This window comes from Podarcis pityusensis (assembly GCF_964106645.2).
Source record: "Podarcis pityusensis genome assembly, chromosome: 4".
Classification (NCBI taxonomy): Eukaryota; Metazoa; Chordata; class Lepidosauria; order Squamata; family Lacertidae; genus Podarcis; species Podarcis pityusensis.
Window position 1 is genome coordinate 102,494,652 of NC_138027.1, and position 24,589 is coordinate 102,519,240.

Sequence of the window (24,589 nt, forward strand, 5' to 3'; positions counted from 1 at the left end):
ACATAACTAACTTCCAAATGTTTGGTGTATTTGTTCTAAGGCACACGCAGCTCATCAGGCCTAACCAGTGCCTCCTGTGAAGTTTGTGTGCAACCTAAAATATGCTTGAGACTCCTCTGCAATGCACAAGAGCGCCTTGGCAGGCATGTTGAAGTGAAGTGTTCTCTGAAGATGAAAAGTTTCAAAATTGCTGACTGATGCAAGAGGTACTTGTTTGAAAAGATGTGCTCCATTATTGAAGCACTGTCACTTGAAAGTACCTCATTATTTCTGTTGGGCTACTGTAGGGTTAAGAGTACTCTTGGACAGCAACCATAAACAGCTATATTATAACCAGATACTTAAGTTCTACTTCCAGAAATAAAGCCAAATGCTAGAGATTACTGAGAAGCACACGGACGTATGAGAGTAAGAAGAAAAACTAGTACTGATAATGAAATTAGATGCTGACAAGTGCATAATCATTTGTAACCAATGTATTCCTGAAATCTGAGAAAAACATAACACTTTAGGTTTAAGTTATCTTGTGTTTATTTTACATTTCTACAGAACAGACTTAATTTAGCCTGAAGTCTCTGAACAATGCATGCTTTTCAAATTTATTTTAAATGTTGCAAAAGAAAAAGTTTATTGTTGTGATGGCATTTAATTTTGGGCTCTTTTTTGCAAACATATACCTTTATTTTGTGATCACTGCCACATTTAGCACAACAGTGGATTGCATATATAAGGGTACATATCTATAGCCAAGTTCAACGTTCAAACAATACTTGAGCGATGGAAAGTGCAAGCTTCTTCATCTACATTTTCTATTGATAGACCTGTATGTCTGCTTGAAAAGAACTCATTCAAAATCTCACATTTATTGCTTTAGGAAATATACAGAATTCATATAGCCCTTTCTTTTACTTTTAATATAACTGAAATGCATTTATTACAGTAACATTCCTTCCCTGCATTCCTTATCAGATACTTTAGTATTAGTCAATGTATGCTATTTTTCTTCTGCCAGGACTCAAACAATATTGTGAAGAGCTTAAGAGTTGGAAGCATATCAGGATCGAACCTTTAAAAGACTATCCATTTTTGTTTATTTTCAACAAAATGGAAATTACTCAATTCCATGGTAAGGAAGCAAAAATTTAAAACTGCCATTTCTAAGTACACCTCCAGCTGCAGGATCCAGACAAAACAAGGGACAGCTCTCCTGCTGGCCACTGTTTGGAGATTAGGCTGGATGCCTTCTGCAACCAGAGAATCATTCACATGCACTCTCCAAATCGACCAAAACCCAAGGGTGCATTATTTATGTTGCTTTGATGTCAATTTAAGTGTGTGTATTATGAGTATCTTCCTTATGTAAAATTTGAGGCAAAACAATTAGAAAAGGCCACCACGGGGTGTGGGTGGGTGTGGCACACACACGTGTCCCTCAACAGACTGCCTCCAACTCACTGAGCCTCTTCCTCTCTCTTTTCTCTGTCCTTGTATTTTCACCTGCTATTTGCAGCAGCAGCTGCTGTTTCAGGCCTGCCTACCAGTTTTCCTCCTGATGCTATAGACTGTGCATGACCATAGTATCATAATGAAGCACACTGGCTGGAACTGGTATGTCTTCAGCCACCACAAGCAACAAAAGCACAGTGATGTCCCTCAGATCAGGCAACAGGCTGACCAAGCCCATAATCAGACGAACACTGAACTAGCATAACTTATCTTTAGCAATGCATCCATACAAATGAGAGCTTTGGGTGGGTTCTCTTATTTCATCCTGAAATGACCCAAATTCTTTGCTGGATATCCACAGGACATCTGAAAACTAAACAGATTCTGAATGATGAGTGTACTGGGTCTCTAGGCCAGGAAACAGGTATGACAAAAGTTGGGTTTTGCAGTGGCTGCCACAATATGGCCTGCAGCGTTCTTTGCTGCCTCCAACTGAGGCTCTGAATGTTGCACAGGACCAAGATGCTAGAAACCATGAGATGCATAATGCTCCTGGGTCCTACCTCGAGATTCTGCAGAAATGTGTGACAGCACTGACGGCTTCTAAACCTACTTCAATGTCGTCTGGAAATCTGGGAGTCGTGCAAGAAGAACTGCATGGGGACCCACAACAGGGACTGTGACAGTACATGATACATTTCAGATTGGGCTGGATGCCAGAGAATCTGAGAGCTAATCTGATGGGACGGAAAAGAGCAGGAGACTCTAGACATCACTTGACTGTCTCCATCCTGAATTACAGAACAAACCTCTTTGCTAGAAGAAAGTAGTACTAAGAGAATGCAGAAGCTTGTATGGAAAGAAAAACAAGGTCCTCCACTTTACATAATATGTTTGCAGCTATATGAAAGAGAATAAAATGTGAGGAATTATCAGCAGCATGAAAAAATGTAGCACGAGTTCTGGTAATTACTACTTGAACTGCTATGTTAAAGTCATAAAATTTATAAAAAACCATAATGGATTTTTAATTTTTCTACTGGGTTGTCAAAAAAAACTTAGAAAGAGAGCACAGAAAGGACTGAAAATGTAAAAGCCAATTCAAGCGTTCACTCTTCTGTGTACCATTAACAGGATAGTTATAAAGTGTCATCATAGCCAATTATACAGACAGTCTTAGTAAAATGGAGTTCAAAGCAGTGGGTGGTAACCAATGCTGTACTCATGCAAGGATGCTTCTATAGGATCGGGAGTGGGGAGCAGTGTGAATGGGAAATTGAGAATTAATTGAGTGGGAGGCAGTTTGGGCTTCACTGGATACAACCCAATTGTTCTTGAATAAACGTGCACTAAACAAAAGGGTTTTTTAAACTCTAGTTTTACCTAAATAGAGCTTTCCATGAACATGTTGTATAAGACCTTTTAGAATAGCATATTTTATGAAGCACTTTAGGTCTTTATGGTTATTGTAGCTATCTAATATACTTAAGTAGCATTTGTCAAAATAATAAGCACAATTAAAACAATGGTGGAAGCAGCTCTAATTTTACCTGACATACAGATAGATTAAAAAACCCTTTGGAATTTAAGACTTATGAATTCATCATCTCCTAAACTAAAATAGAACCATATGGAAGCTGTCCGTCAGAACCCTTAATTTGACAGAGCAAATTTAAAAAGCATCCTGTTAATTTTTCATATAAATATTATTTTGCTAGTGACTCGAGAATATTGCCCGAACAATTTACATTTTATTACATGAGTGTAAGACCACATGCAGATTCTTTAAGGCATTGTTATGGATGGATATGTAATAAAGAAGGTCTTAACCCAGTTCTGGAATTCTCTTCTTCAGGCTTTTACTTCAAACTCTCTGCACGATTACCAGTCATCTGTTTATGGCTTCATTGTTCGTATGAACTATGCACTTTATCTCTTTGTATACAATTTATTATCACGTACCCAGGTGTCAGCTTGAATGGGTCTGATGTTGCTTAGTAACACCTCTTCATAGTTTCCATAATCACAGAACTTAACAACTGCAGTTGTCCCAGAGGAATGAAGAGCTTCAATTTCTGCTCGATAAAACTGGAAAGACATTTAAAACAGAAGTTCACATATTTTAGTTGCAAAAGCAACAATATATTCACAAACCATGTAATAAAAACCAATCTGTAATAGGATTAGGAAAAATGTATAAGAAACAGCTGATAGTAACTTTATCCATTTTCTTTTAAAACATTCCTAGTGAAAGATTTAAATCTGCAATTTAATCAACAAATACTTTAGCTGATTAAATGACGGGACAATTTAATCAGTGAGGTGTGAGTTGGCAAACTGCATTACATACTAGAGAATAATAATTAAAAATTAAAAGATGACAAATCACCCTAAAAATGAATGGTTGATTATATCAGTTGTAAATATTCTTCCATATCCTTGATTCTTAAAACGGCATCTGCAGTTCAATTTTAAAGGTTTTACTAAATATGCAGATATAATCTATTGTTTAAAAATTAAAATATCCTTAAATTGCTCAAGTGCCTTACATTTTATACACTTTGTACAGAGGGAAAAACAAGGCTGCGCATCTGTCTCTTTAGGATCACTTATTCAGAGAAAACTCACTCTTAAAGAGTCCCACCTTCTGTGTCACACCTATTACCCAGGATTACTTCAAGCCTACTGCTTTTAAGGAAATATCCTCTGAATACCCATTACTACAGATATGACAAAAAAATTCTTAGTTCCACACAACCCAACGGAGTGCCACGAAGGACAGGAAGCCAGGATAGAAAAACTTTACAAACCCAGGCAGCAAACTATTTACTTTTCTTATTTATTATCGTTTATTAAATTTGTATACAGCCCTATACCCATACATCTCAGGGTTCACAACACAAAAGCACAATATAAAAAACACAAAATACATAATAAACAGGGATATTTTATCAACGTCCCTTTCCCCAAAACAATAGCCAGAGTTTGATAGTACAAAGACGCCTCTTGCACTTAAAACAGAAGCAACAGAATTTGACTTGAGTAGGGCATACCTTGTTATCTTCCCAGTAAAGGGCAAAACATTCATCCCCTGGTTGCCAGCTTTTCCCATATTCTCTTGAAGTAGATGGTTCCACCATTTTTTCTGGTTTGATGGGTCCAGATCTCTTTTTGGGCCCAGTATCATAGTACATTTTTACATCAAATGCTGTGGCCATGTTGGGTGCGGGCAGTTTAATAGGTCCAACTCTCCTTCCTTTCTGAAAATGTTCCACATCGCCATTTGGTACAGAACTAAAATGATCAGTTCTAACAGGGTTTTGATAATCTATGTTCATGCCAAAGTGCTGCTCATTTTTTAAGCCAGTTAAAGTTTCATTTGTTAGCATTAGTGTTTTCCTATCATAGAAACTGTCAGGATGGTGCATCTGGTTTTCCCTACTTCCCTGTTTCTGATTATTGTTGTCAGATGCATCTTGAGCAGCAGAATTCTCTTTCATTTCCATGGGTGATGCAACTTTTCCTTGTCTGCTTTGCACTGGGATGTCCCGCTTAAAATGAAAGTCACCAGGGTGAACAGCTGTGGGATAGGAAGTATCTTTTCGAGCATAAAGTCTATCACACCTATTTCTCTCTTCAATCCATTGTTCAGGGCCCAAAGAATTTTGTCTTTCGGAAGCTCTGGTTCTCATTAATACACTTCCCTCCATGGCGTGCCTCAAATTTTGACTGTCTCGCTGAAAACGAGGTGGCTTCTCGTTCCTTGGCTGCCTGGTGTCATTTCGAGGAACATGCCTTTGCTGACTATATACTTTTATGCCATTTTGCTCAGTATTCATTACTCTGTGCTGCCCCTGATGCTGCAGTGACATCTGTAACTTTGGTTCTACAAAAGAAAAACAACAGTTATTAGTGACACAGCTAATCAGTATCAAATCATTTTAATTCCTAAAGACAGTTTAGATATTTGACAACCGATATGTAGTTGATCATCTGGTGTATAAATAATACACGGAGTCTAAGGTCACATTGTCTCTCTCAACCTATATTTATTTTAGTTATATCCTCAGCAAAGATTCTAGGATGCCAAAATTACACATAAAAGTCAAGAATTCACATGAAATTAAAAAGGGGGTTAAAAAATAAAATAAAATCACAACATAATAAAACTTCATAGAACATTCTCATAGAACTATTCTATAAGGTGCAATCAAGAAGCATGTCAATAATCTATGTTAGCAAGACACGTGGGAAAGTGTTCATATGGTATTAACCTGAATGACGTTTTTCACAAGCTACAGGAGTTAAACACTGGGGGCAGGAGCCGCCTAAAGATAATCACACGAAGCTCTTGATTTCGAAGCTGTTAATAGAGCAAACTATGGCTACCGCTAATCAGCAACTGCTACCAAACCATGCTTTGAAGGGTTCGTGGTTTGGGATGTTTCTCATTTTGCAGGTAACCATAGTCCGCTCAACTCAAATGTCTGGCAAATCGCGTAAGGGAGAATGAAAACAATGCCTCAAAGGAAAGTATTTCATGGAATGACCACAACCTCTAAACCACGGAATGGCTGTAACTTCTTAACTCCATCAAGGAGAAAGGAAAGGGCCACAAGCCTAAAGGTAGTTTAAATCCAGGGGGCTGAGGGGTGAAATGGCCAGGAAAGAGACTATAAACAATTCACAGGATTCAGCTTGTGCAGGTCTAGCTTAAATAGTAAGCGAAGCAAACCCAATCTTTATTGTTGAGCAGAGAGTATAAAAGCAGAAGTCATAAACGTTTGCTTCTTTGTTGTGTCCAACACTTGCTTTAAATGAAAAGAATTCATTTATTGGTGCACCTGGTAAGATAAAAAGGTAAAGGGACCCCTGACCGTTAGGTCCAGTCGCAGACAACTCTGGGGTTGCAGCGCTCATCTCGCTGTACTGGCTGAGGGAGCCGGCATACAGCTTCCAGGTCACGGCTAAGCTGCTTCTGGCGAACCAGAGCAGCACATGGAAACACTGTTTACTTTCCGCCGGAGTGGTACCTATTTATCTACTTGCACTTTGACGTGCTTTTGAACTGCTAGGTTGTCAGGAGCAGGGACCGAGCAACGGGAGCTCACCCCGTCGCGGGGATTCAAACTGCTGACCTTCCGATCGGCAAGCCCTAGGCTCTGTGGTTTAGACACACAAACACTATGTTAAATCCAAATATAAATCTGAAGGTGCATGCTTTGCTTTGAATAATATTAGATTTCCCCCCCTTCTCAAATCAATTGTTTATATTGCTTAATTAATTCTGTCTGAAATTTGTGCTGGAATTCTTAAGTGTGCAAGGTATCTAATTTGGTTGATCTCCCTAGCAAATTTTACTAATTCAGGCTGAGCACAGACGAAAAACATTCATTAGAACTGTTGCAGTCAGAGTCCACCTTGAGACAGGTAAGTCAGTGGACTGGTGTAATTTTGCTACCCTGTCACTTCAGACTATTTGTATCTGACAGTAATTTTGGACTTTGAAAGCCACAATCCATTAAAAAAGCATTGATTTTATTAACCATCACAGCAGATGTTTCCAACCCAATGAATTTCTGTAGCTTTCTGCAAAGGGAAAGAGGTTAGTCTGGCATGATTATTTCAAGGTCACAGATTTATGGGAACCTAAGTGAATAAAATGATTGACTGACAACTTAAAAGGGAAATGCTTGTCATCTTAAAACTACCTAGTATAAGACAAAAGCTTTCCTGTCTTGCAATTAAGGCAAAGACTGAGCCATTTTCCAAGCTATTTTCCCCAATTTCATTTTACCATAATAGCTGAAGAGATGTCTAGCTGTGTGACAAACAGCATGTCCTGCTCTTAAGTGTCAAATTAGGTTTGTTACTACTGTCCAGCAAAAGCATATACGCCATTTGAGAGTTTGGGCTAATGGCTCACTGGAGAAGGAATAATACAAGAGGAAATGGTGGGGTGGAGTTGGAGTTCCTGTCAGTTTCCTTTATGCTACGAAAATGAACTGCTGATAAGCTTCTAGGAGTGTTGGACCTGAGGCAAGCCCCATAATTGTGCAGCAATCCCCAAGTTCTTAGCTTAAAGCAGAGATCATAGAATCATAGAGTTGGAAGAGACCACAAGGGCCATTGAGTCCAACCCCCTGCCAAGCAGGAAACACCATCAGAGCACTCCTGACATATGGTTGTCAAGCCTCTGCTTAAAGACCTCCAAAGAAGGAGACTCCACCACACTCCTTGGCAGCAAATTCCACTGTCGAACAGCTCTTACTGTCAGGAAGTTCTTCCTAATGTTTAGGTGGAATCTTCTTTCTTGTAGTTTGGATCCATTGCTCCGTGTCCGCTTCTCTGGAGCAGCAGAAAACAACCTTTCTCCCTCCTCTATGTGACATCCTTTGATATATTTGAACATGGCTATCATATCACCCCTTAACCTCCTCTTCTCCAGGCTAAACATGCCCAGCTCTCTTAGCCGTTCCTCATAAGGCATCGTGTCCAGGCCTTTGACCATTTTGGTTGCCCTCCTCTGGACACGTTCCAGTTTGTCAATGTCCTTCTTGAACTGTGGTGCCCAGAACTGGACACAGTACTCCAGGTGAGGTCTGACCAGAGCAGAATACAGTGGCACTATTACTTCCCTTGATCTAGATGCTATACTCCTATTGATGCAGCCCAGAATTGCATTGGCTTTTTTAGCTGCCGCGTCACACTGTTGGCTCATGTCAAGTGGTCAACCAAGACTCCTAGATCCTTTTCACATGTACTGCTCTCAAGCCAGGTGTCCCCCATCTTGTATTTGTGCCTCTCCTTTTTTTTGCGCAAGTGCAATACTTTACATTTCTCCCTGTTAAAATTCATCTTGTTTGTTTTGGCCCAGTTCTCTAATCTGTCAAGGTCGTTTTGAAGTGTGATCCTGTCCTCTGGGGTGTTAGCCACCCCTCCCAGTTTGGATGGGGAACTCATAACCATCATCCTGGGTCACTAGTCATGCTGGCTGGGACAGAGGGGAGTTGGAGTCCCACATCATCTGGAGGGCCACAAGGTCCCACCATCCCTGGATTAAAGTTCTCTGCAAAATTTCCTGCAGAAGACAATTCTATTTTTGCACCAGGTCAGTGTTGTTGCTGCTTATTAAATTTGTATACTGTCCTTCATTTATAGATCTCAGGGTGGTTCACATGTGTTGAAACCATTTGGAACTAAGCTTCCCATTTTTGGACGGGGGCGGGCGGCGGGAGTGTGTATCTGAAGAAGGAAAAAGCTGAGTTTTCCCATTAGCAAGATTTCCATCTAGCTATACAAGACATCGATAAGGATGTCAGGTATTGCCAAAGGACATTCAACAACAAATCACAGAAACTGGGAGTAACAAAACTCAAGCATAGCTCGGAGCTTCATAAATTGTGTTTTACACAACAACAAGCTTATTTCCAGGAAGGGTGCCTCAAGTAGCTGCTGAAACAACTATCTCTTTGTAAAATTTGAAAGTGGTTCCATAACAAGTAAAATCTCCTTTTACGTGTAGTCTAAATACTTCAAAATACTCCAAGTTAAACTACTTTTAAAAGGAAACCTTTCATTAAATAAAATGCTAAAGAATACTGAAAGCTTCTTCACATGCAAATAATGCAGTTCTTTTAAAAAATAATTTCTAGATGGTGCACAGGTTCTTCTCCCCCCTTAAAGTGTTTGAAACTGTAACTTCAAACACCTTTCCTTAATTTTTGCAACAATGGATTCAAAATGACTGGAAGAGATCAACAATATAGTGCATAAGATGCTCGGAATAAAACTTGTGCTATTGTTTTTTCACTTAAAGGAAGAAATAGCTCTTAGCCCCTTGGTCTTCCAATTGCACACTACATACCAAACTTCCTCTGTTTATCCCACTATCTGGAACTATGCAACTATCACATATTAGAGTATAATTTGTAATGCAAAATATCACACCCGTTACACCAGTAACATCCCTCACAGTAGCTTCGGGTTAATGCCACGTTTACTGTTTCACTTCATACAAAATAGTTGGGGAGCCAACATATGAACCATATGAACTGACCTGGACCCTGCAATCCTCATCTGAGGCCCTTCGGCCTGTGACTCCTCCTCAAGAGGTCCAGAGAGTGTCAACACGAGAACGGGCCTTTTCTGCAGTGGCTCCCACTTGTGGAATGCTCTCCGCAAGGAGGCTCACCTTCATTACATATCTTTAGGCACCAGGCAAAACTGTTTCTCTATAACTAGACTTTTGGCTGGTTAACATTCTTTAGTCTTTTAAACCGAGGGCAGAATACTTGTTTCTTACTATGGTATGTATTTTTGTGTTTTTATGTTGTAAACCGCCCTGTGATTTTTGGATGAAGGGTGGTATAGAAATTTAAGAAATAATAATATACAGACATTTCAGAACAACTTCAAGCTGCATATTCTTACACTGGAAAATCTCAATATTATCTGACAGCATTAAAGAAAAATCGAAAACACAAAGCAAAGGAACACAACAACATGAGCATTACAGCAACTCTCCCTACTTGTAATTCCCAGCAACCGGAATTCAGATGCATATTGCCTCCGACAGTGCAGACAGAACATAGCCAATGTGGTTTGTAGCCATTTTTAACAAGGGAAAAATATACTACATCAATTTGTCTTACCCTTTTTTTAAAAAAACAAAACCATGGAGGCCATTACTACTTCTGTGGGAGGCTGGCTGGAGAGGGTATTAGGCTTTAGACCTCAACCAAAACCATCATAGAGAAACAGACATTCTGGCACCACAGAATTAAATGAGTCCAAGTGTTCTGGTATATCCTATGAGCTGAGTCCCTTTGGGCTGCCAGTAGAGTGTAAGGTACTCCAGAAGAATATCCCAGAGCCTCCTAGCCCTGAACTTTGAGCCTCTACAGTAAAGCTGGAGCAAGTCTAGTCTAAAATAAAGGAAGAGCTATTGGCTAAGCAAGTTTGGGTAGACTGTACAATGCAACCGTGGTGAAGTCTGAGCTATAACAAACACAGGCAAACCATACACAACCTGGCCAGAAAGAAGTCTCCAAGATGACCAATATGCGTTTTCTAATTAGATATTGGTTAATATTCTGGGCATGAGTGGGAAAGACAAGGCAGCATACCAAAGGTCCCACCAGGACTGGTCTTTGAGAAAAAAACATTCCAGTCTTTTCACTAGATGATCCAAGTATAAGCCAACCCATGGATAACCCATTTGCTGGGATTAAAATGTTATCTGTTCAACCAGTCACTTTTAAAGTTTCCCTCTTTGCTGCCTTGACGGATTACACCAGAGGTTCCCAAACTTATTTGGCCTACTGCCCCCCCTTTCAGAAAAAAAAAATACTCAGCGCCCCCCTGGAAATCCACCGTCCTTAAGTGAGCAAAGAGAAATATGCAGTGACAAATTTGCATCGTTTATGTATCTATATTTCTACCTCCATCCTACACCACAGCACAGAAAAATGTTGTAAATAAGACACCTTGAAACTCGAAATTATAAAATTATTTATTAAAATCAACCATAGTAACATTTGCATTACACACACAAAATGAAGATAACAAAGGATAATATTAAAATAAAAATTACAAATAACATTAAAAATAGTCCTAATGAGAAGGATGAACCTAGTGCACTGCCTTCAATTTATTAATGTTCAGCTCTATGAGGTGAACTAGGCCCCAGGATTAAAAACCCATGGGCCGTACCAGAGTGAAGCCGGCTGGCTCAATCCGATCCGCCCCAGTGGTGGGGCTGGCGCCATTGCCCACCTGCCATTGGCCAAATAGGCAGGCAAGCTGCGATCTACTTCCCGATCCTGGGTGAAGCTGAAAATGGCTCACCCAAGTCTGGGAAAAACCCTGGCCTCCAGCATGACCGCTGGAGCCAGGGGAGGTGGTGTCGCTTCCACCGCCCCCTCAGCTTTATTCAACACCCACCAATTGCACCTGGATCTTTGCAGCCTCCCGAGGGGGCGGTATCACCCATTTTGGGAAACACAGGATTAGGTCTACTGTTCTGCCACTCTGAAGAACCGTGTGGCCTCTGGGTGACGTGCAAGTGAGGAGGCATGTGGGTCTGGCGTCGTTATCCTCAACATCTGTCCTCAGTGTCGCTGGCAGTGCCAACGTAGGCTGCAGACCTCACTTCAGACCCCGCTCCAGACCCAAACCTGGACATTTCATATAAAATGCAAAAATCCGCCTGGATGGGTATGCTGGTCCCCGAAAAGAGGACATGTCCAAGAAAACTCAGACTTAAGAGGACAGCTATAAATGTTCAAGGTGATGCCTGCTCCACAATACTAGGTCTATACAGTACAGTGGTACCTTGAATTACAAACACCTCAGGTTACAAACGCTTCAGGTTACAAACTCCGCTAACCTGGAAGAGTTACCTCAAGTTGAGAAATTTGCCCCAGGATGAGAACGGAAATCGTGTGCCGGCAGCAGCAAGAGGCCCCATTAGCGAAAGCACGCCTCTAGTTGAGAACAGTTTCAGGTTAAGAACCGACCTCCGGAATGAATTAAGTTCATAACTAGAGGTTCCACTGTACAATGGAATGCCCAGAGGTCAGGGTGGGAGGAGGGTCACTCTGCAGGGGCCCTAATCACCTCAATCAACATGGTATATAGATTCTATTTGCTCCAGCACTTTCTCCTACCCCATCGATTATTACCCTAGATCAATCTTAGCCAATGGGGTGCCCTGTTTCGAACTAAAACGTCCGTGAACCCCAGCCAGTGTGGCAATGGTCCGTATCCTGCTGTCAGGGAGAAGGATGCCAAGAGTCAGATTTCACTTACAGGGTGATTCAGAGTGAGACCAAGGCACGGTCCAAAGTTTGGTCAACAGGAATTCCAGTTAACAGTCTAAGATCATATACACACAGGCTCACAGCAAAGAGAGCAAATAAGTTAAGGAGATAGAGTTCCAGCATCTTTCTATAAGGACTGAAGACTTATATGAGAGGTTTTCTAAGCCCCACCCTAGGCACAGCAGTTGGGACTTGTGAACTTGCCAAGGAGGTGGATCTACTCATATGGATGATGGATCTACTCATGGTGTCGTGCAAGAAGCTGCAAACTCCCACCCTGTCTACATACCTTCTACTGCAAGAGTACCCATTTTTGACTCCAGGAAGTCAAACAGTGTGCTTGGAGCCGATGGCCTGGCATTTCCTAGTTCTTCCTCATCTTCAGGTCGTATCCGGCCTCTGCCTTTCCCCTTCCCTAGAGATAAATCATATAACCTATTTAGTTAAAGTCAAATGAACTTAGCTTGAAAAATAAAGCAATTCAAAGTATTTTAAAGTTAGGTATACAGAGAAACCTTAAAGGAATGTAGTAACTTATCAACTGGATTAGCTTCCACCAATCTTGTGTTCCCCGACGTTGTTGGGAGAACAACTGCATCACCCCTAGCCAGCATGGCAAATGCTCTCCATCAACATCTGGGACACAAGGTTGGGGAAGGCTGAAATAGATGGCTGAAGACATTTTCCATATTTTTGTTGACAATATCTTACACCTACCATGTTAAGGTGTATTAAAGTAGGATATATATTTCAGAGAAAATCTTTGCACCTGGATGCAAGGTAAGTTTTTCATGCTCTGGCAAATTCCAAATACTGTAAGCAATTAGGGTTCTAATTCTACAGGGAGCTCCCACAATTCAGCATGGGTCCATTAGAAACATTCACCCTCCAAAGCAGAGAGAGGAGCTAGGTTGGGAACCAAGCTAGTTATCAAGCTCCTTTTCTCCCTCTCATCATGTGACATGATCACCTGACTAGGGCATGCATGGCCATTAAAATGAACCCTTTACCTTATGTCCACTCAAACTTATTTATCTGAGACTTTTTTAAAAAATTAGGTATACAGCAGTCTGTAACAACACTATTCTTATTTGACCAAAACAGCAAGCTTGCCTTGCCTCTTCAATGCATGACAAAACTTTTAAAAGTCACTGAACCTGACCACTATAGAAGGTCCAGTGGGAATTAACTGCAAATATTACAGGAAGAATCCATGAGCTAAATGGGGTGGGATGGGGAGCCAGAATATAAAAGAAAGTGGAAGTAATAGCCAAAAACCTTCTGTAGTATCCATGTTTTGAGGTAGAATAAGACACAGAAGCTGGTAATTGAGCACATTCTACTTTTACCACATAGCAGTGATAGTAAGGAAAGTAAGGAAAGAATTGGTAAAATTAGATATGCTATTTACAAGATCCTGCCAAAGTTAAAAAGTGTGCTGATCACAGTGATGGAGTGTTCATCTCCACTGTGGATAAGAATTAACTCCTCCCTTTCTGACCCCTCTTTCCCAGTCAGTGCTACTGTAAATAAGCATATGTGAAAAATAAACCAAGTGGAAGAAATTCCAAGAGGTTCTGTTTAAACTGCTTTTTGGCATAATTCTACTAAAAACCAATCTGGACTCTTTGATCATCATGAGGCCCTTCTTCATGTGCCTCCTCCATGAGAGGTCCAAAGGGTGGCAAGACAAGAACAGGCCTTTTCCGCAGTGGCTCCATTTGTGGAATGTTCTCCCCAGGGAGGTCTGTTTGGCGACCTCAACATATGTCTTTAGGTGCTGGGTGAAAGTGTTCCTCTAATCAGGCCTTGGGCTGATTAATTTTCTATGGCCCTTTAAAAGTGTTTTTGGCAGGGTGGGGGTGCTGCTCTGTTTTTGTTCTATTTATTTTGTGCTTTTATCCTGTATTTTTACCTTGTGAACCTCCCTGAGATCTTAGGATGAAGCAGAGTATATAAATTTAATGAAGAAAAAGGAGAAGAAACTTTACCCTTAAGGTTCCTAGATACGTGCACCTCTGCACACCCTTTCCTAGTTTTCCTGCTCCTTTTCACCATTCCTCTGTATCACTCCCTTCTTCCAAACAACTTTTTCCTAGTTCCTTGTGCTAAGTCATTTCCTGGGCTCATGTGCCCCCTTTGGCCTTGCTGTCTGCCATGTTCCTCTGAAGGATCTCGTCAGCTCAACCCATGGTAGCCAAAGAACATTCTAACTCTCAAGACCTTGGTGACATTAAGGCAGGTTAGACATTTGCTGAAAGAAGCTTTACAGCACCACAACTACAGAATCCCTTGGGGTGTTGTATTATAAATCCATTATGTACTGTGTTACAATAGCCTCATGCTCTACACATCAACAGCAATGTTAACTGGGAAGTAATTATAGTTGGTGGCTTCACAGAAAACCACCAGAAACCTTTGGTTGTACTTCAGAAGTAAATTGTTCCTATTCAAATGCTTTTCTGTAAGAAGCAGCCTTTAAAGTTGTACCTCTAGGAGGTGGCCCTTGTACAGTCATTTGTTTATTGCTGTTCAGAAGGAAGTTCAATGAAGCTTCAAGGTTGTTGCTGTTATCCATAAGCGCTTGCCTTGCTGCTTCCTTACTGAAACCCATTTCTGTTATATGTTTGAGAGCCTTTTCATCAACCTGCAATAGAAGACATGAATAAATGTAAACCATGGATACAATGTACCCCATAAAACTGTTTACTTTTAAAGTGAATATTTATATTAAATTAAAACAAAAATTAGTATTTCATGTACACACAAGACAAGACACACAAGACCACAAGAAAAGTCTGTTTTGCTAAATTAAGAGTAATTTCTTACAAAGTCCTAATTTCATACAAACCACAGACAAAGGGAATATAAAAATATGTCCTTTATTTATTGCCTTTGATTAAACAAATGTCTTTCCTGAATTATCTCCAAGGAGGGCAGGAGCAGGTAGGGGATGCCACCACCTAATTGTGATCCCTATGCCGCCCACTAATTTGGAGCTCTTCCCATTCCACTGCAGTCCATGTGCCACATTTCAGGATATGCTCACCACTCAAGGGAGTCTTTTAAGGAGGTTCAGAAAACTGCAATTTTTGGAGTAGTCAGGAAAGCCTGGGATGAATACACTTCTATCCCCACATCATTCAATACAACCTGGTGTGTTCTGGGAATTGTGAACTGTTGCACTATGATGGAAACAGACCCGTCTTATATGCAGCAACCACACTGCAAGTATCACAGCCCTCTCACTGTCAGGGCTGCACACAGATCCAGCAGCTACTACCTGCCTTGAATGAATTCAAAAGAAGGCACTTTTCAGCCTGGCTGAGTGACCCAGTATCCATCTGGGTTCTTGCATTTGAAAGTGCTTTTCAACCAATTTCAAGAGGGATACACAAGCACAGGTAACCTCAAACATTTAAATTCCTCTTGAATAGCTAACCTCCACGCCAAACTGCTTTTGAAAGCTCCTTCAGTTTCAGAAGCAGTTCACAGTATAGAACAGGGAACTGCTGTTCAATAAAGACACAAGGTACTAGCTTTGCATTTGTCTGGATCCTGGCCACAGCTTGCAAGAACAGTTCAACTTGCACACTGTTGCCACAATGACTTTTAAATAATTACTAGCAAGGCTGATGTCAAACTACAGATTTGGCAAAAGAACAACATTTTAAACTAGTTTTAGTGGGGGACAGGGGGCGGGTGGGTGTGGGGGACTTCCTGGTCCTGAATGGGGCAACTGTGCCCCTGAAGGACCAGGTGTGCAGCCTGGGGGTCATTTTGGACTCACAGCCATCCATGGAGGCGCAGGTCAATTCTGTGTCCAGGGTAGCTGTCTCCCAGCTCCATCTGGTATGCAGGCTGAGACCCTACCTGCCTGCAGACTGTCTCACCAGAGTGGCACATGCTCTGGTAATCTCCCATTTGGACTACTGCAATGCGCTCTACGTGGGGCTACCTTTGAAGGTGACCCGGAAACTGCAACCAATCCAGAATGCGGCAGCTAGACTGGTGACTGGGAGCGGCCGCCAAGACCATACAACACCAGTCTTGAAAGACCTACATTGGCTCCCAGTACGTTTCCAAGCACAATTCAAAGTGTTGGTGCTGACCTTTAAAGCCCTAAATAGCCTCAGCCTAGTATACCTGAAGGAGCGTCTCCACCCCCATCGTTCAACCTGGACACTGAGGTCCAGCACCCAGGGTCTTCTGGCGGTTTCGTCACTGCAAGAAGTGAGGTTACAGGGAACCAGGCAGAGGGCCTTCTCAGTAGTGGCACCTGCCCTGTGGAACACTCTCCCATCAAATGTCAAAGAAATAAACAACTATATGACATTTAGAAGACATCTGAAGGCAGCCCTGTTTAGGGAAATTTTAATGATTGGTGTTTTAATGTATTTTTAATCTTTTGTTAGAAGCCGCCCAGAGTGACTGGGGAAACCCAGCCAGATCAGCGAGGTAGAAATAGATGATGATGATTGTTGTTGATGATGTTGTCACTAAAATCCAGCAATATTTTCATAGTTGAAAAGCTCAACATCCATCTGTATGGGGGAGAAATCTGGATTATAAGAAACATATCTGCAAAGACGTTACCTTTCAGCCATGACAATTGGTTTTCAATTTTCTTGCAATTTAACATTTTACTTTAATCAAATATTGAGTTAGGCTGCAATCCTAACTGAAGTACCCTTCAGTAAGCTCCACGGAATATAACACATAGGAATTGTACTGGTAGTCAAGATATCTGCATACCTTGCACAAAAACATCCCCTCCCCTCCCCCTGAACATCCTTCATATAAAATACTGGTGTTTGAAGGCTTGCTGAGATTCCAGCCTTACCAGTTCTCGATAGACGCCTTCATTTTTCCCCTCAGGCTTGATCTTCTCTTTTTGGAACACTTCCCTGATTCGATTCCCTCCTGTACTCACACTGAGATTGCTTCTAGTACTGCCACCTCCTCCAAACGTTTTAGTCTTTAGAGAAGAGATAAGGAAAATAATCTTTCAGTACCACCAGTACTAACTTTCTTTATATAACCACTATGGAAAGCCAGTCTGAAGATACTCATTTTTAGCATTCCTGCAAACAAAATTTTGATTTCTAGCTCCACTTCTGGTCTCTCTAGAAACCACAAAATACTGTAAAAAGGTTTTAACAAGCATAATTGGGGATTATTATTACTATCAAATTTATTACCCAACCTTCACAAACAGCTCCCAGGGTAGGTTACAACAATTTAAAACTCAGAATAAGAAACATGTAAAACAGATTATAGTTACAAGAACAGAGTGGGCTATGAAAACACACATTTCAGGTGTCAAAGGCAAAGAGGTGCAAAGCCACAGAATGAAGAAGCCAGACACACCTCTGTGGGGAGAGAATCCCACAACTTATATAAAAAACAACTTAAATCAGAAATTGGAAGGAAGAATATTTCATCACCGATACATTATAGAGATTACACAGGTAGTACGATTAGGCTTTTAGTTTACTAAAACTGCTTGCTTTTATACATAACAAAATGTTTTGGTTCCAAAACATTCTATGTACGAAATAAACCAGTCAAAACATCTACTCTAAGTCTGACATATTTATGTGATTCAATATACATATTCATTTTAATCCTTGGCTAGTGTGATATCTGAACAATCTACTCCTCCTGTATTTCTGGTCTTTCCAAAACAAGCAAACAAACAAACAAACAAACAAACAAACAAACAAACAAACACCTGGGTACTGAGATAAGTTACACTGAAACATATGTTTCCAATATCTATCTATCTATCTATCTATCTATCTATCTTTTTTCCTTTCTTTCTTTCTTACATACAGTGGTACTTCGGGTTACAGACGCTTCAGGTTACAGATGCTTCGGGTTACAGACTCTACTAACCCAGAAATAGTACCTCGGGTTAAGAACTTTGCTTCAGGATGAGAACACAAATCGCGTGGCAGCAGCGGGTGGCTCCATTAGCTAAAGTGGTACCTCAGGTTAAGAACAGTTTCAGGTTAAGAATGGACCTCCAGAATGAATTAAGTTCTTAACCTGAGGTATCACTGTACTCAAGTTTTCTAATTAGCTTAAATAACTATAATCAATGAATATAGAACAATGCATGCTTCTAAACTGATTGGGTGATTTTCTCTTCAGCAGTACTCCATGCCAAATTCCTTTAGAACCCCCTTTCTCCTCACTGGATAATTTATTTTGTGGGAACACAGCAAATACCTTCATATTCATTTCTCCATACAATACCAAGAAAAGAACGCACAGACATTATAGTACCTCCACAAATTCCAAATTTATTGTAAATAATAATAATAATAATAATAATAATATACTGCAGACCCTCTTTCTAACCTCTTTGCTTTTTGCTACTTCTGCAATAGCAGCTGTTCGCTGTTTTTCAAACTCATCATTGTCCCCGGCAGGTTTCGCTGTGCTTGTCACTTGCAGAGTTTTTCTCCGATCCAGCTCCCTGCTGTCCACTTGAAGCTGAGATACACACTTCTGGAAATGTAAAAGCATATTTAAAAAGCAGCTCCATCTACCATGTATTTCATTTTTAACATAATAGAATCAAATCACAATACAGCCATATGCCAGATTCTAGTTGTGATCTGAACTTCCCAGTCTCTACTACACAGGAAATAAAGACAGATAAATTATAAGAGAGCAATTGTGTTACTCAAGCAGCCCAGCATGATCCCCTGTCTCTTCCTCTCCCTTAAAGATCTTTTGGGACTCTGCAGGTTCCAAGAAGTGGACAAGAGGCTCCAGAGGAAGACACCACCGACAGAACAAGAACAGACACTTGGCGCAGTTGGAGGTAAAGCGAAGTAACCCCATCATGGCTCTGCAACTGTTAAGTTGGAATTGGAATGGTTTGAACTCTCCTCGAAAGAGAAAACGTGTTTTTCATTTACTAAAAAAGGAACAATTGGACTTGATTTGCTTACAAGAAACACATGTAACAAGGCTACACAGGAAACTACTGATTAATAAAAGATTGGGACAGGAGTTTATCTCATCTGACAAAGTTAAAAAAAGAGGAGTTGTGATATATGCAAAGGAGAGACTATCACCGAAACTAATTTTTAAAGATGAACAAGGCAGATTTTTGGCAATTGAAATTCAAGTTCAATGAGAGAAATTTTTGATCGTAGGAATTTATGCACCGAATGAGGGGAAATCTGAATTCTTTAAAAAGTTGCATGAGACTTTATTGGACTATTTGGATTACAATCTGATTCTGATGGGGGATATGAATGGAGTAGTATCTACAAACATGGACAAGGCACAAAGACAGGTAGTTACCAAGGATGGTAGACTACCGAAAACATTTTTTGAGATGACAGACAATATGGACTTAGTGGACATTTGGAAAGTAAAGAACCCCCCTGGGAAGAGAGGGAACTTTCTTTTCTGAAGCCAAGATGACATGGACTAGAATTGACCAAATATGGGTAACTAGAGGAATGGCACCAAAGATAAAGAAAGTGGAAATCTGCCCAAAAACCTGCTCCGACCATAACGCTGTAAGGATGGAGATGAAACAAATATCAGCTGGCTCCTTCAGATGGAGGATGAATGACACCTTATTTAGAGATGAAGAAGTCTATAAAAAGGCCCAAAAAACTTTGAGAGATTATTTTGAAATAAGTATGAACACCAATGTAGAAAAAAGAGTAATCTGGGACGCAAGTAAAGCTGTTATGAGAGGGTTTCTGATACAACAGAATGCAATAAAGAAGTCAAAATGAGAAGAAAGATAAAATTTTGGAGAAAATAAAAGAAAGTGAGAAGAAACTGAGAGCAAAACCAAAGTCGCAGGAGATTTTGAGAGAAATAAAATTATATCAAGTACAATATATGGAAATGATGAATCAGGAAATAGAATGGAAAATTAAACAAATGAGACAAAAAACATTTGAATCAGCTAATAAAAATGGGAACTTATTTAAATATAATTATGAAAAATGTTGGACGGAAGTGAAAAAGATTTAGAAATCTGGTCAAATTTGAAGCTTTCACTGTTGGGTCGTATTGCTGTGATAAAAATGAATGTATTGCCTAGAATGCTGTTTTTGTTTCAAACATTGCAAATTGTGGACAAGATGGACTGTTTCAAGAAGTGGCAGAGAGATATTTCTAGATTTGTCTGGCAGGGCAAGAAGCTCAGAATAAAATTTAAGATATTAACTGATGCAAAGGAAAGGGGTGGATTTGCCCTGCCAGACTTTAAACTTTACTATGAATCAGCAGCTTTTTGCTGGTTGAAAGAATGGCTACTTCTTGAAAACACAGACATTTTGGACTTAGAAGGTTTTAACAATGTATTTGGATGGCATGCATATCTGTGGATGGCATGCATATCTGTGGTCAAAGCACATAAAGCATTTAAAACCCATATTGTCAGGAAAGCACTGTTTAATGTTTGGGTAAGATACAAGGATTTATTGGAAAACAAAACCCCAAGGTGGCTGTCACCGATGGAAGCGAAAGCTTTGAAAAGGCTCAATATGGAGGCCAATTGGCCGAAATATTGGGAAATCTTGGAACAAGATGGAGATAGACTGAAACTGCAGAGTTTTGAGAAACTAAAAAATAAAGTGCGAGACTGGCTTCATTATTATCAGACAATGGAGGCATATAATTTGGACAAGAAAATTGGCTTCCAGGTGGAAAAATCAAAATTAGAAACAGAACTGTTAGAACCCAAAACTAAGAATTTGTCAAGAATGTATAACTTGCTGTTGAATTGGAATACTCAGGATGAAACGGTGAAATCTGCTATGATTAAATGGGCACAAGATGTTGGACATAATATTATGTTTGCTGACTGGGAACAGTTATGGACCACAGGTATGAAGTTTACGGCATGTAATGTCCTAAGAGAGAATATTATGAAAATGATATACAGGTGGTACATGACCCCAGTCAAGCTTGCAAAAATCTATCATTTGCCCGACAATAAATGTTGGAAATGTAAAGAAACTGAAGGTACATTCTTTCACCTTTGGTGGACGTGCCCAAGGATTAAGGCCTTCTGGGAAATGATATATAATGAATTGAAAAAGGTATTTAAATATACCTTCTTGAAGAAACCAGAGGCCTTTCTCCTGGGCATAGTCGGCCAATTGGTGCCAAAGAAGGACAGAACTTTTTTTATGTATGCCACAACAGCAGCAAGAATACTCATTGCAAAGTATTGGAAGACACAAGATTTACCCACTGTGGAAGAATGGCAGATGAAGCTGATGGACTATATGGAACTGGCAGAAATGATGGGCAGAATCCGAGACCAGGGAGAAGAGTCGGTGGAAGAAGATTGGAAGAAATTTAAAGATTATCTACAGAAATATTGTAAAATTAATGAATGTTAGAATGATGTTGGATAGTAATTAAGTGGTTTCCAGCTGTAATGCTTTAAGGGAATATGAAAAAAGGGTTATAAATAGGTAAAAATTTAATATTATTATTTTTAAAGGATTTGCTGAACCAACAGGTTGAAGTGGAATACAAAAAAGGGAGGTATGAGGAGGTCCGGGAAATAAGTCAAAGGAAAATAAGTAATGGAAAATCTGTGTGTTTTTAACTATTTTTATTTTGTATTTTTGTCATTTTTTTTTTCATTTTTATTGTAATATTTTTAAAAATCTTAATAAATATCTTATAAAAAAAAAACAGAGGAAGCCTCCCAGTCCAGCCCCACTCAGGTCTTGCTTTGATTAAAGAATCCTCTCTACTGGATGAAGAATACTCCATTTCTAGACAACCGGTTGGTACCAAATAGCGGAAATTGAAACTTTCTACCCCACAGATCAAGCTGCTTTTAGAATATAGTCTCATTGACATAGGTACGTGCACAAGAAACTGGGTGTGTGTGTGTGCACGCGCGCACTCTAAAAACAAACCAATACTGATGGCCCATGTACACACAGCTAAGTACAAAGCAGGGGCAAAACTTAAAATGAAAAAGATATCTAACCAAACATTTAATTGCTAAATAGGAAGTATCACGTAGCTGATGTTCCTTGTGGCACTTGAAAGAATGGACTGGGAAAGCACTTGGCCGCCGCTTGAAAGTTCTCAAACATGTAGAAAAGCATTATGTTCAAACTAGTTTCTTACAGTTATATCAATTTGTAAATTAATGCTTAAATATCTTTTTCCTGCACCATATCCTGTTAAACACTAGACTCTAAAGAACACAATGCCAAAGTATTGAAATAAAAAGTCCTATATGTAGCTTTTTTAAAATAAAGCCTCTGGGTATGGGGCGGTATATATATTCAATAAATAATAAGAAATAATAATAAGAAATATTCTAAGATACAACAGAGTCGCTTCTGTTTCAAAGTTTAAACCTATTTTAAAAGCACGTCATACCTGCCCAAAAGGCACAAAGGGAGGAGGTCCACCTTCCGTTCCTATGTTACTTCTGTTGTGTTTCGATAAGCTCTGTGAAATTAAGCAACATTATCATTAACTGGTATTGCCACAGCAAGAGGTAGGACATTCTACCCGTCATGCCCTGTATCTACCAACTTACTGATCAACCTTACTAGAAGCACAGGTGTCATGATAAGAGTGTGAAGGCACAGGAAAGCTTGAAGGAGACAAAGAGAGAAGGCAAACTTTCTAAACAAGCAAATCAACTACCCAGTTTGAATTGGGCATTAAGCTTGTGCCTCTAGAAAGAAATACATATGAAGTCTTTTTACTGAGGAATAGGAAGTTCTATGGATTCAAAGAAATGTAGGGTGGAAACATGCTACACAAACCACAGAACTTCGTGTCTTCAACCAGCGCTAGATATCAATTTATTAGGCAGGAAAAAGACCACCTTAGAGGCTGCTCCAGATGGGCTATGCCCTCCCACACCCCAAGATCTTTTACCACACCTGCCTTCTGGGAAGGATCCTGCTTAATATTTTGATAGTGTGATAGCAGTTTTATTAACAGTTTTGTTACTCTGCAAGCTGCCTTGGAAAGATTTACATCATGAAAAGCAGGTTATACATTATTGCAATAAATACCGTATTTTTCACTCTATAAGACGCACCAGACCCCAAGACGCACCTAGTTTTTGGAGGAGGAAAACAAGAAAAAAAATATTCTGAATCTCAGAAGCCAGAACAGCAAGAGGGATCGCTGTGCAGCGAAAGCAGCGATCCCTCTTGCTGTTCTGGCTTCTGGGATAGCTGCGCAGCCTGCATTCGCTCCATAAGACGCACACACATTTCCCCTTTTTAGGAGGGGAAAAGTGAGTCTTACAGAGCAAAAAATACGGTACATATAATAAGACAAAAAACACTATTCAAGAGATGTACAAGGAGTGTTTCTTTCTGAAGTGCCTCAGGAAAGAGACAGGTTTTCCCATAAAGTGAAGAAGCAAAAAGTAAAAAACCTCAGCAAGGAAATCAGAGAGCTTTATGACATTTACAGTACCACACTGACACTGGATAGAAGGCTGGTATAGAAACGGCCCACCTCCAGTGTGGAACTTTTGCCAGCCCATTTTTCTCTGACACCTCAGAATGCTAACAAAATGCTAAATTTTCTGGGTTTAAATCAGGGATGGAGAATGCCCTCGTGAGCAACCTGACAGCATTTTAGGGCCAGAGGCAAACATGGATAGAGCAATGGATGCTCTACTTTCCTCTGTACCCTCCCACATTCTGCCCCATAGACACCATGCATCTCTCCATCCAGGCCAGCAAGAAGCATCAGCACAAAGACACATTCCGGAGGAAAATAACTTGAGGAGAGTGTGGAGCAGGACTGGTGAAGGCTGTGGTTTGGGGGGATGGTCTTGGGGAGCCCCAGAGGCCAGGTACGGCCCCCCCAAGCCTATGATTCCCCATCCCCAGCTTAAATCCTGACCTTTCCATAAAAACATTTTTAATGCACATTACAATGTGACTTAATTAAATGTGCTTTGTAACACAATCACAATGCCTTCATTTTCATATACCTAATAAATAATTTGAAGTTTAACTAATATACCTGAAGGAGCGTCACCCCCATCATTCAGCCCAGACACTGAGGTCCTTCTCTGAGGGTCTTCTGCTGGTTCCCTCATTGGAGGAAGCGAAGTTACAGGGAACCAGGCAGAGGGCCTTCTAAGTAGTGGCAATCTCCCTGGGGAACACCTCAGATGTCAAGGAGATGAAGAATTACACAACTTTTAGAAGACATCTGAAAGCAGCCCTGTATCAGGAGGTTTTTAATGCTTGATATTTATATTTTGATTTTAGATATGATGTAAGCTGCCCAGAGTGGCTGGGGGAAACCCAGCTAGTTGGATG

The 24,589-nt window shown here is 40.2% G+C and overlaps 1 protein-coding gene across 3 annotated transcripts in view; it reads right to left on the reverse strand.

Moving 5' to 3' along the window:
- TDRD3 (tudor domain containing 3) overlaps window positions 1-24,589 on the reverse strand; it is a 64,801-nt gene that overhangs the window by 18,618 nt on the left and 21,594 nt on the right. For all 3 annotated transcript variants that reach the window (XM_081003027.1, XM_081003026.1, XM_081003028.1), the window contains 7 exons: window positions 22,668-22,739; window positions 18,636-18,785; window positions 17,113-17,247; window positions 14,760-14,916; window positions 12,559-12,684; window positions 4,500-5,332; window positions 3,409-3,534 (listed from right to left, as the gene is read on the reverse strand). In XM_081003027.1, coding sequence (XP_080859153.1) covers window positions 3,409-3,534; window positions 4,500-5,332; window positions 12,559-12,684; window positions 14,760-14,916; window positions 17,113-17,247; window positions 18,636-18,785; window positions 22,668-22,739 — 1,599 coding nt within the window. The remainder of the gene's footprint in view (window positions 1-3,408; window positions 3,535-4,499; window positions 5,333-12,558; window positions 12,685-14,759; window positions 14,917-17,112; window positions 17,248-18,635; window positions 18,786-22,667; window positions 22,740-24,589) is intronic.